The sequence below is a fragment of the Phaethon lepturus genome, unplaced genomic scaffold (genome assembly GCF_000687285.1).
Source record: "Phaethon lepturus isolate BGI_N335 unplaced genomic scaffold, ASM68728v1 scaffold10290, whole genome shotgun sequence".
NCBI lineage: Eukaryota > Metazoa > Chordata > Aves > Phaethontiformes > Phaethontidae > Phaethon > Phaethon lepturus.
This window is the reverse complement of record NW_010511175.1, coordinates 102,689-117,388: the sequence shown is the minus strand read 5'-3', so window position 1 is coordinate 117,388 and position 14,700 is coordinate 102,689. Positions and strand designations below refer to the sequence as shown.

The window sequence follows — 14,700 nt, the reverse complement described above, 5'->3', positions numbered from 1 at the left end:
GGTCAGTCCCTGGGACAGTCCCTGGGACAGGTGGGGGGCAGCCTGTCTTCGCTCACCGGCCAGATCTCCAGCTTCACCAAGGACATCCTGCTGGAGGGCGCGGAGGAAGTGGGCGGTAAGGGGGGCTGAGGCGCCGGGCCGGGCGGGCGGGGCGGTACTTGCTGGGGCTGCCCTGCTAGGATAGGACTGGTTTCGTCAGGGAGCCCTTCCTCGGGCCGCCGCTTTCCCCAAGTATGCGCAGCAGCGCGGCCTGTGCTGCCGGCACCTGCCGCCCGACTGTGAGGGAGCTGCAGGGTCCCGCTAAACCGGGGCTGGATGCCCTTCGGGAGAGCTGCCCGCCTTGCTGGCTCCGTATTCGTTTTTATTCCGCCCCTGTGACCTCAGAGTCTGGAGAATAAACATATTTCTAGGCTGTAATAGCAGCCTTTTCTAGGTTTATTATTCGGAAGCTTCTGAATTGCGTGAAGCGTTGTGTTGATCGGTAACGAAAACACACAACGCTGCTCTTCCGTTCTGTTTACTTGTTTTATCTAAAACTACGTTTAATTAGCCGCTTTTAGAGCGGTTTCTTAAAACTGCAGAGTAGCAGTAGTACAGAGGGTTTTTTTGCCTCTGGCGTGATCCAAGTCTGACGTGTAACACAGGCAAAGGTCCAGTGTTTCTGATGTTTTTGTTACTTATATTTCAGTTGGGCCCAGAGAAACCTGTCGAGTTCTGCCGTTCTCCTACAGCCAAGTAGGAGAACATGGCCCTTGCTTTATAGGGATTAACTATATTTAAAACAGAAAGTTGAACCAAAAAAGCTTAAGACATCAGAGTAATATATTCAATAAAGTAATAGTAAATTTATTCTATAGTCCTTTCTTTATACTTTTAGTAATGCCTTTTTGTTATCAGTTTTTGAAGAAAACTTTTGATTTTTCTAGTAAAGCAATTGTATAACATGGTAATAAATATCACTAAGTTAATACCACAAGTATTGTTTACCATCTTGAAACTGTAACTTCTTGGAATAAATGAGCATTCTCAAAAGAGTGTTAAAAATAGCAACCACAAAGAATAGGTAAGACTTCTGAATACTCATCTTAAATGTGAAATTAAACAATTCTACTTTGTTTGCAACTTCACAACTATGAACCATTCTGAAAGTATTATATAAATCTTGTTGGCAAGCTGGTACTACTGGTCTCATATGGATGGGTTTTTTTGGTATACAGGTAAAATGCTTGGAAGAGAGAAATCTATTCTGGTAACTTTGCAGTTACCTTCTTTTTTTTTCACATTTCTGAAAGACTTGCTTAGATTGTCTTAAATTCCAAAATCCATATTAGTTTAGTCTGGAAACTTATTTTATGCTACTAAACTGTGTAGTCATCTAGTGCGTTTGTTTTGCCTTTCTAGAAGATAAATTGAGATTCCAATTCACATTTGTTCTTTAGTTTGTGCAAGAGAGATGTGCTGATGTTCAGTAGTTACTTCCAGGTGTACTTGACTGCTAGATACTGCTGTGAACAACTTCTGTTACCTAAAAATTTCGTAGTAGTACGTTTTTATGGGTTACTAGCATTGAGAGTGTAAAATCTAGTGACATCTAGGTCCTCTTCTGTAAAGACCTTTAAATACTGTGTGGCCTAAAGTACGTTTTTCAGGCAGTTCCTTACATTCCTTTTTTAATTTCCTGATTTTCTAATGTTTCCTCATTTCTTATATTATCGCTTACATTCACTGCTTTGACGGCCATTTGAACTGAAGATGGTGTTTGTGGATTATGGACTTCAGTTTGGCAATTTTTACGGGTACATTGTTGCCTCTGCAGCACTTGAGCTGCATCAGTTTTAAACAGCACATAGGACATAATGAAATACAGAATTTACTGGAAAATTATATTTATTTCAAACTTTGAAAAATTGTCAAGGTTGCTTTATAGTCAATTCAGGATTATTTCTCATTAATAAAAGGAAATGTGGTATTTCTGCCCATTAGAAGTAGGACATGGGAGAAGGAAACATAGCCTATTTGAGGAAGGCTGGCCATGAAAGGAGGAGTATCCAGGGACAGAATTATGTGGGTTTTGTATTAGATAAACTGATATGGTAGATCGTGTCACCTTTGTAAAAGAGAGTGAGTCGTAAGGGGTTTTTATGCCTTTATGTGGTGGGCAGGGTTGGTGTTTTGTTGTGTGGGTTATTTTGTGGGTTTTGTTGGGTTTGGGATTTTTTCTGAAAATTTAGTCACTTTTGTGTGTATTTTATAGAACTTAACTCTTGTTTTGAAACTTCACATGAGATTACTAAGGAGCGCCCAACTGTCATGTCAGGAGCAAAGTCCTAAATGAAAAACAGATTCAGTTACATGAAATAGTCAAGTAAAAACTTTTCATTTCCCTTATTTTAAAGCTTAAATCGTTTTTAAGGCTTAAAAAGTTAGTTTTGTGATCTGACTTAAAGCCTAGATAAGAGAGAACTAAATTGGATTCAGAAAGACTCTCTTGTCTGAAAAATAATTCTGACTGTTCTGATAAAAGCAGCTTTTGATATTTACCGAGGAATGAACATTGAAGCAGTCTAAAGTAAGATACTTATTAATGACTGTGGTCTTAACTGATGTCTTCTTAACAGATTAAAAGTAGTTTAATAAAAATTTAAATTTCCACTTTCTTTCAGATGCAGCAACAGAACTCCACGTGTCCAATTGTAGACTCAGAGAACTAGAAAATATTAATGCAGCACAAAAGTGTGAAGTAAGAAATTTTGGAATACTACTGTAATTAAAAGCAATATATAACACTTGTTTCTTGTAAAGGTGAAGTATTGCACTGCAGTTGCTTGTCCCTGAGTAAATCTAGAAACAAGGGTGATGGTGGTGGTAGAATGTGGTGTTCTTTTTTGATGACAAACCCCCATTGCAGTTAGGGGGGCACATTTGTCTATTGGAGTATGCATGTGGTACAAGTTCTAATTTTTTTGCTAACTGCTGCATCCTGCAACTGTTCCTACCTACCACGTGGACTTGGACTGCAGCAATAGACTTGGCTCTGAAAAGCTTGCAAATGCAGAAAGTTTGCAAATGCAAAAATCTTTTTAAGTTTTCATAAATTTTAGCTGGTAAAGAGTTAAAATTGGTTTATAGCATTTCATGTTTGACCACAAATAAAAGCAGATCTAGAATGCCTGGTTAGGCTGGACAGCATGTCTTTTGCAGCAAGCTTCCAAGTGTAGAGTGTGTGTGTGTTCCCTGGTGCGGTTCTCTGTTGGTGTTGCCCTACGTATGGTCATTTTGACATAGCTACAGATGCTCGTGCTCTTTCAAAACTGCTTAAAAGTCCCATGTGCCCTTGCGGAAAGTGACTTTGTGTACTTTTACAAAGGACTTGTTGGTCTTGCGACTTTATGGCTGTAAACCAACAACTTTGATGTATGTCTTCAGCCCTCAAGAGCACTAAGAAGTTAAGATAGTATGTTGGGGAAGTAGCTGTTCCTGCTTGTCCTTTTCCTGTACTCTTGCCATCTGCTGTTGGCCAGTGTTAGAGAGAGAATACTGGTTTGTGTGGGTATTAGCTCCAATTTGAACTCTGTGGCTGTCCTTAAATTCCACCTGTGGATCATGCTGAGATGTAATTCAGCCCTGAATTTTTCTTGTTGACATTTACCTCTGGCCACCACAGACCTTTTTCTGAAAGTGAGCTAGAGTCCATGCCATATGAAAATATGGCTTGGTCGTGAACGTGACTTTTGGGCTCACACTTGGAAGTTACTGTGTGTTCTGAGTGAAGTAATAGATTCTGTGATGTTCATTAGACTAACGCTTTTCTAATTCTGTAAGTACTGTTCCAAATTTACTAACATTCATTTCTCGTTTTTGCTAGAACGACAGACTGAAAAAAGTTTGTAGTGATTTAGAAGAAAAGCATGAAGCGGCAGAGCTTCAGATAAAGCAGTTATCTATAGAGTACCGAAATCAGCTTCAGCAGAAAGAGGTAGGATACAGAGTAAAATATTTGAGTATGTCAAATAAACTTGCATATTATGCTGTTTAATCTCGTTGTTATAGTATCTGTGCTCTTTCAGTGGAGATATTGGTCACAGTTACGGTTTCTTGGTTTGTTAATGCAGACACTGAGTGTCGTGAATCATGTAATATAAGCAGAGCTGCCAGGAGATAATTGAGATGAGAAAACTCTCTGGGAATGTCATGCATATATCAGAATTTCTGTTGTTTCTGGAATCACTGTGAGGAAGGACACTTAAACTGCTTTATATTTCTGATTCAGTTGTCTTTAAGGAAGGCAACAGGAGCAAATTCTTAGTTGAAGCAGTTATATTGTCTGTGGATATCATAATTATTTATCTTAATGTACACAATTAAAGGGAGCAGAACTAGCTTTCATAGTTTGAGCAGTGTCCCTTTGATGGAAACATCAGCTTTATAATGTGTAACATGAGATTTCATAGCCTCTTAAATGAAGGAAGTTGCCAGTATGCCTAGAATTACAGAAAAGGAATTTTATTTCTGCTTTTTTGTAGATGTAAATGCATGTGGGAACTAGAGGAAGCAGAATTTTGGGATGTATAGAATTCTGCTTATTAAGGACAATAACAGTTGTTATGAGAAAATTGCATGCAGCTAATTGCAGTTTATTGTAAATAAGTAAATTTTCAGTACATTGGGTTGTTAAGCATAAAAGAAATCAAAAGTAATATAAATAGTTGGGAAAACATCACATTGCTTAATTTTCATATCTGAATACCCTCTTTAAATTTTTTGTACAACCTGTTAGCCTGTACCTTGCTATAGTACTTAGGTGCCTTGGCTACTGAAAAAATCAGCAAACACTTTTACTGAAGTTTTACTTAACTGAAAACCACTAAAACTTATAATATGTGTCCTTGCATGAGATACTTTGTAAGATATCAGCTAAGACTGCTTTTCTCCATCAAGGGTTTTTTTTCCTTTACTTTTTAGTGAAAGTGATCAGTAATTTGTGTGGGACTTGGTTGGTTCATATTTCATAAGGCCACAAGGGGTAGAGGGTATTTTGATATTATTCTTATTGAAACAATGCATTTTATTCTGTATATTCAGGTGGAAATCAGCCATCTAAAAGCTAGACAGAATGCATTACAGGAACAACTGCAGAAAGTACAGACGGCTGCTCAGTCAGCACAGTTAGGAGTTGGTGTTTTGCCACCAGTCGCTACATCAGCTTCCTATGTTCCAGTGGTCAGACATTCCTCAGGTTTTGAAGGAGATGACATGGATTTTGGAGATATAATCTGGTCACAACAAGAAATAAACAGATTGTCCAATGAAGTTTCTAGACTTGAATCTGAGGTTGACCACTGGAAGCAGATTGCACTGGTGAGTGGTTCCTGTCTTTGTTACCCTCCCCCTTCCCTCTAAATTAGTGTTTTCATTACATTTGGTGTTTTTGGAGTGGGTCTTTTGAAAGTTCATGCTGTACAATGTCTAGAAGCAACATGATATAATGGAAGAGCTGAAACATAATGATCATTTAGGTAATTTTAGATCATTAGTCATTTTCTTGCTGTCACATGACTAGGGACACATTCAGTGACTAACTTCCAAATGCTTTTTCATTATGCTTTTATGCATGATTTGTGAAGTTAGGAAAAGGGTTTCATAAACATTCGCATTGAATACAACTTCAGGGTTTCATTTTTTTTGCAGCCATTCAAAAATACTTTTCTTCTTCCTGGCTGTGATAGTGGTTATTTATTCACAGCACAATACTGTTCAAAGTGATAGTGGGATACTTGCATACTGTTTTTACTTTTCTCTCAGTCCTTGATATGTCAGTTGTAATTCATGGTTTGCTGAGACAAGAAAGAATATAAACTTTCAAAGCTGTTGTTGATGTGAGTCGTCATTTTTCAAGCTATAGCCTGATTTCAGAAGTATACTTCTCCCATGTGGAAATGTTCAAGTAAAATTAAGCAACCTTGTTGTCCTACTAGGTGCAATAACACCCCCCACCCCAAACTTTTACACATTTGCATGTAATCATTAAAAAAAATCCATAGAAAATTAAAATGTTTCCATTAAAATACCTTTTTTGATCAAAATTACTGCAGGTTTGAATTTTGCTTCATGTTAACTTTGTTGTTTTCTACATTTGAGTATCAACAGACGAAGCGCTTACATGAAGAATACACATTTATCACAATTTTCACATGGATATGTGATTTTTCTTTTCTCAGTCTTCCAAAGTGCAAGGGACAAATGATGCTGAACAAAGTGAAATATGCAAACTGCAAAATATTGTTAAGGTAAGATGACAGCTTTGACAAACTTGTCTTCTCTTATGCTTTATTCTTGATGGTTTTGCATATGGTCCCATGACTTGTGAATGTAGTTAAAGTATTTACAACATTAGCACTTATTTTCTCTATTAAAAATGCACATGGGCATGTAATTGTACTGCTGACTGAAATGTTGCTGTGCTATATGTAAAAACAGTCAGTTATTCTGAGAAAGGATATTTATATGATCTGATGAATATAGTATGTAAGCTGAAAAGAATGACATTAGTATTTATAAGGGCAAATCACTTTCAGAAGCTGTTGATGACTTAGGAGACTGAATTTTAGATACACAAAATAATTTCTTCTGCCTTCTCAGAAACATCTTGCCTTTTTTTCATTGAAGATGCAAAATATGGATTTGCATGTCATTCTTGAAAGTTACTAGAAATATGTCCTAGTGTACTCACTTCCTATGAAAGAGTTGTAAACTCTCTACATTGGTTTAATATTTGTTGTTGTGTAGAGCATACTGTTTGTGTAAACATATTTTAAAAGGAATGTCTTTTAACATCTTTAAAAAAAACCTAAACCAACAAAAGCCAAGAAACTTTATCTCTCTTGTGAGAAATCCTTTAATAAATCCTTTAATTTTACTAGGGAAAACTTTTTTTCCTTCTTTATTTTTTCTTTCTTAAGCTTCTGTACTGTATTTTACCATTCTGTTTCTCTGATGATATTTTTAGGAGCTCAAACGGAATTTAAGTCAAGAAATAGATGAACATCAACATGAACTTTCGGTATTGCAGGATGCACACAGACAAAAGCTGGTAGAGATAAGTCGTCGACACAGAGAAGAACTGAGTGAATATGAGGAGCGAATAGAAGAACTTGAGAATCAGTTACAGCAAGGTCTTTATTATCAGATGCCTTCTTTTTTATTTAATGTAGAGTGAATTTTGGTTAAAGGACCAAATATGTATGTAACAGTGTATCAAATACATGATGTTTAACAATTTGAATTTCAACTTTATTTCAGCTTCTTGTTTAAGATACATGCGTGTTCTAGTATCTTATATTCACTGTGGTTAGCTTGGACACTGGAATGACAGCATTTAATCTTCTGACCTATATCAGTCTAGAGAGTCGTTTTCTGTACATATCAAATGTGCTCTAAATTCTACACTTCCTGGTTTTTTTTTAACTTACACTGAATATAGGTGTGGATGAGACATACAAAGTTCAAGATAAGAAAATGTTATAGCATGTTAGCACAAAAAATAATTTTGGTGAGAAGTATTATGTGCCAGTTTGGGTTACTTGATAAAAGTTCAAAGACTGCTGTAAGGATCAGCCTTAGTCTGTGGCATGACTAGATTGTAGGAGAAGCTCAGTAGTTCTCACAAGGAGCTTTTCATTGCCTTGTAGGTATTTTGTAATCCATAAAAAATAGTCATTTCAGTTAGGTTTCCTTTAGAGGCTTCTTTGCACAAATACGTAAGATTTGCCTGTAAGCCTCTATTTTATTATCTGTAAAAACTCAGACTTCTGAAGAGTGTGTACTCTCCTTTTTGAAAGGAGATTCTTCTTGGAAAGAGGGGAGATATTTTTCAGATCCTCTTAATTTCTAAGGTGGTACTGATAGGACATTTATTTCTTAAAATCAGATGCCTGTTAAGATTTAGTCTGTCTTTTACTGCACATACTGTATATACTGCATGCATATACACCAGCAGGACTATTTTAATGAAGTGAAAAGACAAGAATTGCGTATCTTTTTGCATTACAAGTTACCTGTAAAATAAATACTGCTCACAGCTTTTGAAGAATTAGAGTATTTTATATTTTTATTTTGTTGGTTCTGTTTGATAATTTAATACAGACTGGGGTTAGGTGAGGTGTTAGAGCTTACACTGAAATGAATTCACAAGCAGTGTGCTTTCATTTAACTTTTTTCCTGTACATTTTTGATTACGCCTTCTTATACTCTATAACTTACATGTAATTCTATTCTGAGGATTGTACAGAACTGAATGTCATGATAATGTGGTAGATCTGTAAAAACATCAATTCTGCAAAATAAGATCTTTAGGTGTAAATCTTTGTGCATCATTTAGCAAATGATGTACTAATTTGTAGCAAATTGTTCTCTAAAACAACCATCAGCAAACCTTTGAAATTTAATTAATTAAATTATAAACATATATTTTGCATCAGGCTGAATTAGATGGTGTTTGATAAATTATTCTTAGAAAATTGAGGGATTCCAAATACTGATAAATTATATTCTGTCATCTTCCCACCAAGAGAAATGGGGGTCAAGTATATCTTAATTAAATTGTGAACAATATATGTCTTGCAACACTTACCTTTTAAAATTATTTCAAGATAGGGATGTGTAAGTATTTGAAAAACTGCTTATCAAACCAGCAATATGTATAGCACTGCTTCAAATGTTAGATCTATTTAAGCTTTCTGTTGGTGATGGTCATGTCTTTTGTTTAGACTCTGTCTGTCAGGAGAAGGGGTGGAAGAAGAGACTTATAAGAAAAAGATCTACAGTCCTGGCTTTGGTTAATACTGCAAACAATCTTTTTTGCTTTTTAGATGGTGTGAGCACTGATGCTGTGAATGATTCTGAAATTAGTGAACAGAAAAACAATGCTCAGAGCCTAGAAGGAGGAGAAGTAGATGAGTTGCAGGTTGTAAAGGACCTAGAGGACGAAATAAGAAAATTAAATCACAAATTGTCTTCTGCCAAAGAAGAAAATAAGATTCTTCTGAAAGAGCAAGAGTTGGCAAAGGTAGAAAAAGTCCAAATAATGCAAGAATATGAAAATCTTAAATGTGACTTTAGTGTGCTTCAAAGTTCTGTTGCAGAGCGAGATGCTCTCCTGAAAGAACAGGAGAAAAAGCTCCAATCAGAGACATCACTACCAGAAGATGTTGTCAGATTACAGCAAGCACTGTCAGGTACAAAGATGATTTTTTTTTTTTTTCATTTTAGTACATCTTCACAAGTTTTCCACTTTTAATGTTCAGAATTTATTTTAAGAACTTGGAACTGAATATGAGAATAAGTCTCTCTTAAAAGTTGCTGCTTTAGAAAAGGGTTGTAAGGCTAAGAAACATAATTAGGACTAGTGTGTTTTATTATAGGGGTTCCCGATTAGGTAAGTAATCACGTCTGCCAACTGTTTGTTTTTTTTTTTTTTCTTTAAAAGTAAGCCTTAATAGAAGTTGTTTGTTTAAATTCTAAAAGTACTCTTTTTGTCTGTAAAGGCAGTCTGTTGGTGTTATTGTCTCCTTAAAGAAACGCTGAAACAGACTGTTAAAAGATTTTCTGCATACATATATTTCTTATGTATTGCATAACTGATACACTGTAGTACCAAACTCCTCCTAATGTGGCCTCAATTGTCAAAGTAATGCTCTACTTTGTGGTGGTCATTGATGGTGCATGTGAATCTTTTATACCACTGATGCTTATCACAAAATACTGAGAAACTATTCTCTTCTTAGCAGCAGAGTTCTATGGGGGCAAGGTAGGAGAATGATTTGTTTTAATTGTTGTTTGGAAAGTAGTAAAACTATGTATTTTTTTGTTTTCCTTTCCGTTACAGAAGCAGAAAGTGAAATAGCAAGACTTTCAAGTTTAAATCAGGTAAAGCAATTTCTAAATTAAGCCAACAAAAAAGTTCATAACAATATAGTAACTGATGGAAAACACATGTTCTCGCACTATATTTTTTTTGAGCATTCACACTTCTACATAAATAACCTTGTAATCAAGGAAATAATTGTGGATTAATTCTATAATTACATGTGGAATTGATAGAATTGATACATTTTGAGTTGTCAAACTCCACAGCATACTCTGCTAAAGAAGGTCCACCTACGAAGTTCCATCTATCCCAGTGCTACTTGGGCTGCTCTAACATACATTTTTAAAGTATTAATAGTACATTCTGTAAAACTTGTCATTTTTCATCTCTTCTACTTTGGCACATTTCGGTTTTGACACTGTTATCAGTTGTAAAATATCTCTCTCCTTCCATGTAGTGCTCTAATAATACCACGTTCCATCTTAGTGATGAATTTAAGCAGTGGAACATACCGTTTCTCTGGAACACACCTTTGCTTTTAATTGCTGAAGGGAAAAAAGAAACCATTTCAAATACAAACACTTTATAACTTCAGCAAGATAAAGTGTAATATTTAGACTTTCTTTTTTTAACTTGAGGGACTTGAGAAGGAACTGACAAGTGCACAACATAAAAATGAGAATATTCTTTCTGCGTATACTGAGGATCGGAATTCAGAATTGAGTCAGCTAAGACAAGATTTGGAATGGAAAAAACATGAATTAAATGAAAGTATTGCTGAAAGAGAAACCTTAATATCGGAATTGGAAGAACTAGACAAGCAGAATCAAGAAGCTACTCAGGTAATAAATATTGCAGCTAATTATTGAACTGCTAAAATAAATGTTTAGATTTGTGTGTTTGTGTGTGTTTTAAGTTGATCTTTGAACACAAATAGTAAGGAATACAAGTTATTCTCTGAAGCTTAAAAAGAATATTGGGACCATTCTTTCGCCATATGTACCATCTCAGTGTGAAACTCTGAAGTGCAAGAAACCCCCCTTGTTATGGACAAATAAATAATATAGCATGTCAGCTATCCGTAGGGGATGTTACTTTCCATAGTCCTGTTAAATGTGACTTGGTTTTTTTCCTTGCAAGACTTTTGACAGTTTTTATCCTCTTAATATTTTGACTTCTATCTCATGACAGTATGCATAACATGAATTTTTTTTAAACTTATTTTCTTTTCCTTTCATTATTTTTAATTATGTTGAATAATTAAGTTACTTTATTACAAGTTCTTCATAATACAAGCATTTGTGGAGGAAAAAGGTCACTGGTTATATGTAATCAAAATGGAATTATACCTGTTTCTCACTGTCCTATCTATTTGACCGTTAAACGTATAGTTGCAAGCCATGTGTTCTCGTGTTTTCAATATTGGTTTGCTTTACGCAATTGAACATTTAAAGTGTTTTCCTGTGAAATGAATCCCAGCAAGTGTGTTTAAGCTCAAACAAGAAATTGAAAATAGAACATACAGATATGCATCCACTTCAAACAAATATGCACACACTTACAACAAAACTGTAATTTGTTATTTTAAATTTAGTTCCTCCCTGTTTTTAAGTAATGAGTGTTCGCTGCAAAACCATTTCAACTGCTCTGACAAATTCTGACAGGGTTTTTTTTTTTCTTAGGTAATTCTCTTTTAGTTTCTTGATTTAGATAGTTAGGGTTCTTTTGGGGGAGATGGTGTTCTTGTTTTTAGTAAAATGTAACCTATCCTTATTTGATATTTGGTTTTAATTAATTTATCATGGACTAGTCGATACTACTTGCCAACCTAAGTTGGCAACTAGGAAACATTTTTGTTTCCTCTCAATTTTTTTTTTATTGTTTGGAGGATAAAAATCAATGAAATGTGTAGTTTGGCTAGTTCTCCTCTACTAATGAATTCTTGTTTGTGTTCATTTCAGCATATGATTACACTGAAAGAGCAACTATCGAAACAACACACAGAAACTGATTGTATCATCAAACAGCTGAAATTTGACATAGATTGTGAAAGAAAGAAAGTATCAGAATTACAAATTGAGAAGATGGAAACTATTAAGGAGTTAAATAGCCAGAAAGAAAAACTAAGCCAGTGTTCATATGCGCTTAATGATTTGCATATAAGTAAGCAGCAGCTTCAAGATAATATTAAAGATCTTCAGGAACAATTAAGGAAAGCCCAAGACTGTAATTTGCATAATAAAGAAGAAATTGGAGAATTGCAGCAGAGACTAAAAGAAAGAGAGGAGGAACTTTCTATATCCGTGAAGTTAACAGAAAAAAGTAATGAGGAATCTAACTACACTTGTCAAGATCAGATTTTGAAAGAAAGAGAAGTAGAAATTGCAAAACTACAGAATGACATTTCAGAAAATAAACAACTAAGTGAAGACTTCGAGAAATCTCTGTCTGATCTCAGAACAGAAAATGGAAAGTTGATAGCAGCCATTGAAGAGCTAAAACAGGAGTTAAGTGATGCCATTTCTGAGAAAAAGAAAGTTTACTTGGAAAAAGACACTGTTGTGGAGGCTTTGAAAATGGAAAAAAGACAGTTAGAGAGTGAATTAAACCAGACAGAAAAGAGGCTTCTGGAACAAGCACATAAGTATAAGCAAACTATTCAGGAATTATCAAATGCACGTAGTATGGATACCACTGCATTGCAGCTTGAACATGAGCACCTAATTAAACTCAATCAAGAGAAAGACTTTAAGATTGCTGAACTTAAAAGGAGCATTGAGCAGATGGAAATTGACCATCAAGAAACAAAAGAGATGTTGACTACTAGCTTAGGAGGACAAAAGCAATTGACAGAACTCATAAAAGAAAAAGAGGTATTTATTGAAAAATTTAAAAATCAAGCCTTACACGTGAAGCAGGAACTCGAGGAATATATGAAAGTTTCAAAAAAGCAGGATGTCTTAAAACAGAACTTGGAGGAAAAAGACAGAAGTCTTGCAGTGATGAAGGAAGAAAATAATCATTTGAAAGAAGAAATTGAACGCCTTAAGGATCAGCAAAGTAGATCTGTGCCTGTGGTTGAGCCTAAAACTCTAGATATTATTATTGAACTTGAAAGTGAGGTAACACAGTTAAAAGTGATAAAGAATAATCTTGAAGAAGAAATAGAAGTTCACAAAAAAACAATAGAAGATCAAAATCAAACAACAGTGCAACTTCAGCAGTCTTTGCAGGAGCAAAGAAAGGAAATAGATGAGTCTAAATTTCAGTGTGAGCAAATGAATGTCACACATGAAAGACTTTCTTTAGAGAAAGATGAGGAAATTAAACATTTGCAGAAAACAATTGAACAAATTAAAACTCAGCTGCACAAAGAGAGACAGATTATTCAGACTGATGCCTGTGATCTTTTTCAGGAAACCAAAGTTCAGACTCTTAATGGAGAAAATGGAAATGAAAAACATGACTTATCTAAAGCTGAAATTGAAAGACTGGTAAAAGGTATCAAAGAACGGGAGATGGAGATTAAGCTTCTAAATGAAAAGAATGTTTCTCTCAGTCAGCAAATTGATCAGTTGTCTAAGGATGAAGTTGGCAAACTTACTCGGATTATTCAAGAGAAGGATTTAGAAATACAAGCTCTTAATGCTAGAGTTTCTTCAGCTTCCTACCGGCAGGATGTTCTTTGTCTTCAGCAGCAGCTGCAAGCTTATGTTATGGAAAGAGAACAAGTACTAGCAGTTCTAAGTGAAAAGACAAGAGAAAACAGTCAGTTAAAAACAGAGTATCGTAATATCATGGATATGGTTGCTGCTAAAGAAGCAGCTTTGGTAAGGTTGCAAGAAGATAATCAAAAGTTATCGAATAGATCTGAAAACAGCAGTCAAGACATGTCTAGAGAAACTATTCAGAATTTATCCCGTATCATTCGAGAAAAAGATATCGAAATAGATGCTCTCAGTCAAAAATGCCAAACCTTATTGACTGTCTTGCAGACATCCAGTGCAGGTGCTGATAACGGGTCAGGAGGTGTTAACAGTAACCAGTTTGAGGAACTTTTACAAGAACGTGATAAACTAAAACAGCAAGTAAAGAAGATGGAAGAGTGGAAGCAACAGGTAATAACCACGGTTCAGAACATGCAGCATGAGTCAGCTCACCTCCAAGAAGAGTTACACAAGCTTCAAGCACAAATTTCAGTTGAAAGCGATAGTAACTTGAAGTTGCAGGTAGATTATAATGGCTTGATTCGGAGTTACGAACAGAATGAGAAAAAGCTGAAAAGTTTTAGTCAGGAATTAGCACAAGTTCAACACAGCATAGGACAACTTCATAACACCAAGGATCTTCTCCTGAGTAAACTTGATCTGGTAACACCATCTGTGGCAACATCTTCCACTGTTTCACTGCTTTCAGGTGTTCAATATAGTGCTCCTGAAGTACTCAGTGATGAGTCTAAGCTCCTTCAAAAGGAGTTGGAACAACTGAAAAAAAAGTTGCAAGAAAAAGATTCAACTATTAGGACTCTTCAGGAAAACAATCAACGATTATCTGATTCTGTGGCTACAGCATCAGAGATTGAAAGAAAGAGTCAGGAAGGGACTGAGTCAGAGATGAGGCAGATCAAAGAAAAACATGATGTCTTACAGAAATCGCTTAGGGAAAAAGACATATTAATTAAATCTAAAAGTGATCAGTTACTTTCTGTGAGTGAAAATCTTAGTAACAAAGAAAATGAAAATGAGCTTTTGAAGCAAGCTGTGACTAATCTTAAAGAAAGAAATTTAATTTTAGAAATGGATATTCGAAAGCTGAAAGAAGAAAATGAAAAAATA

General features: G+C 35.4%; 1 protein-coding gene across 1 annotated transcript in view; it reads left to right on the top strand.

Annotated features, from left to right (window-relative positions):
- Positions 1-3: 3 nt before the first annotated feature.
- Positions 4-14,700, top strand: part of LOC104617677 (thyroid receptor-interacting protein 11-like) — a gene marked incomplete at its 5' end in the record, with an annotated part of 34,632 nt that continues 19,935 nt past the window's right edge. The window contains 10 exon segments of the mRNA XM_010283058.1: positions 4-115; positions 2,664-2,740; positions 3,866-3,976; positions 5,083-5,358; positions 6,219-6,287; positions 7,007-7,172; positions 8,868-9,233; positions 9,884-9,924; positions 10,504-10,707; positions 11,827-14,700. The exon segment at positions 11,827-14,700 is cut by the window's right edge and continues 18 nt beyond it. Of these exon segments, the coding sequence (XP_010281360.1) occupies positions 4-115; positions 2,664-2,740; positions 3,866-3,976; positions 5,083-5,358; positions 6,219-6,287; positions 7,007-7,172; positions 8,868-9,233; positions 9,884-9,924; positions 10,504-10,707; positions 11,827-14,700 (4,296 nt within the window).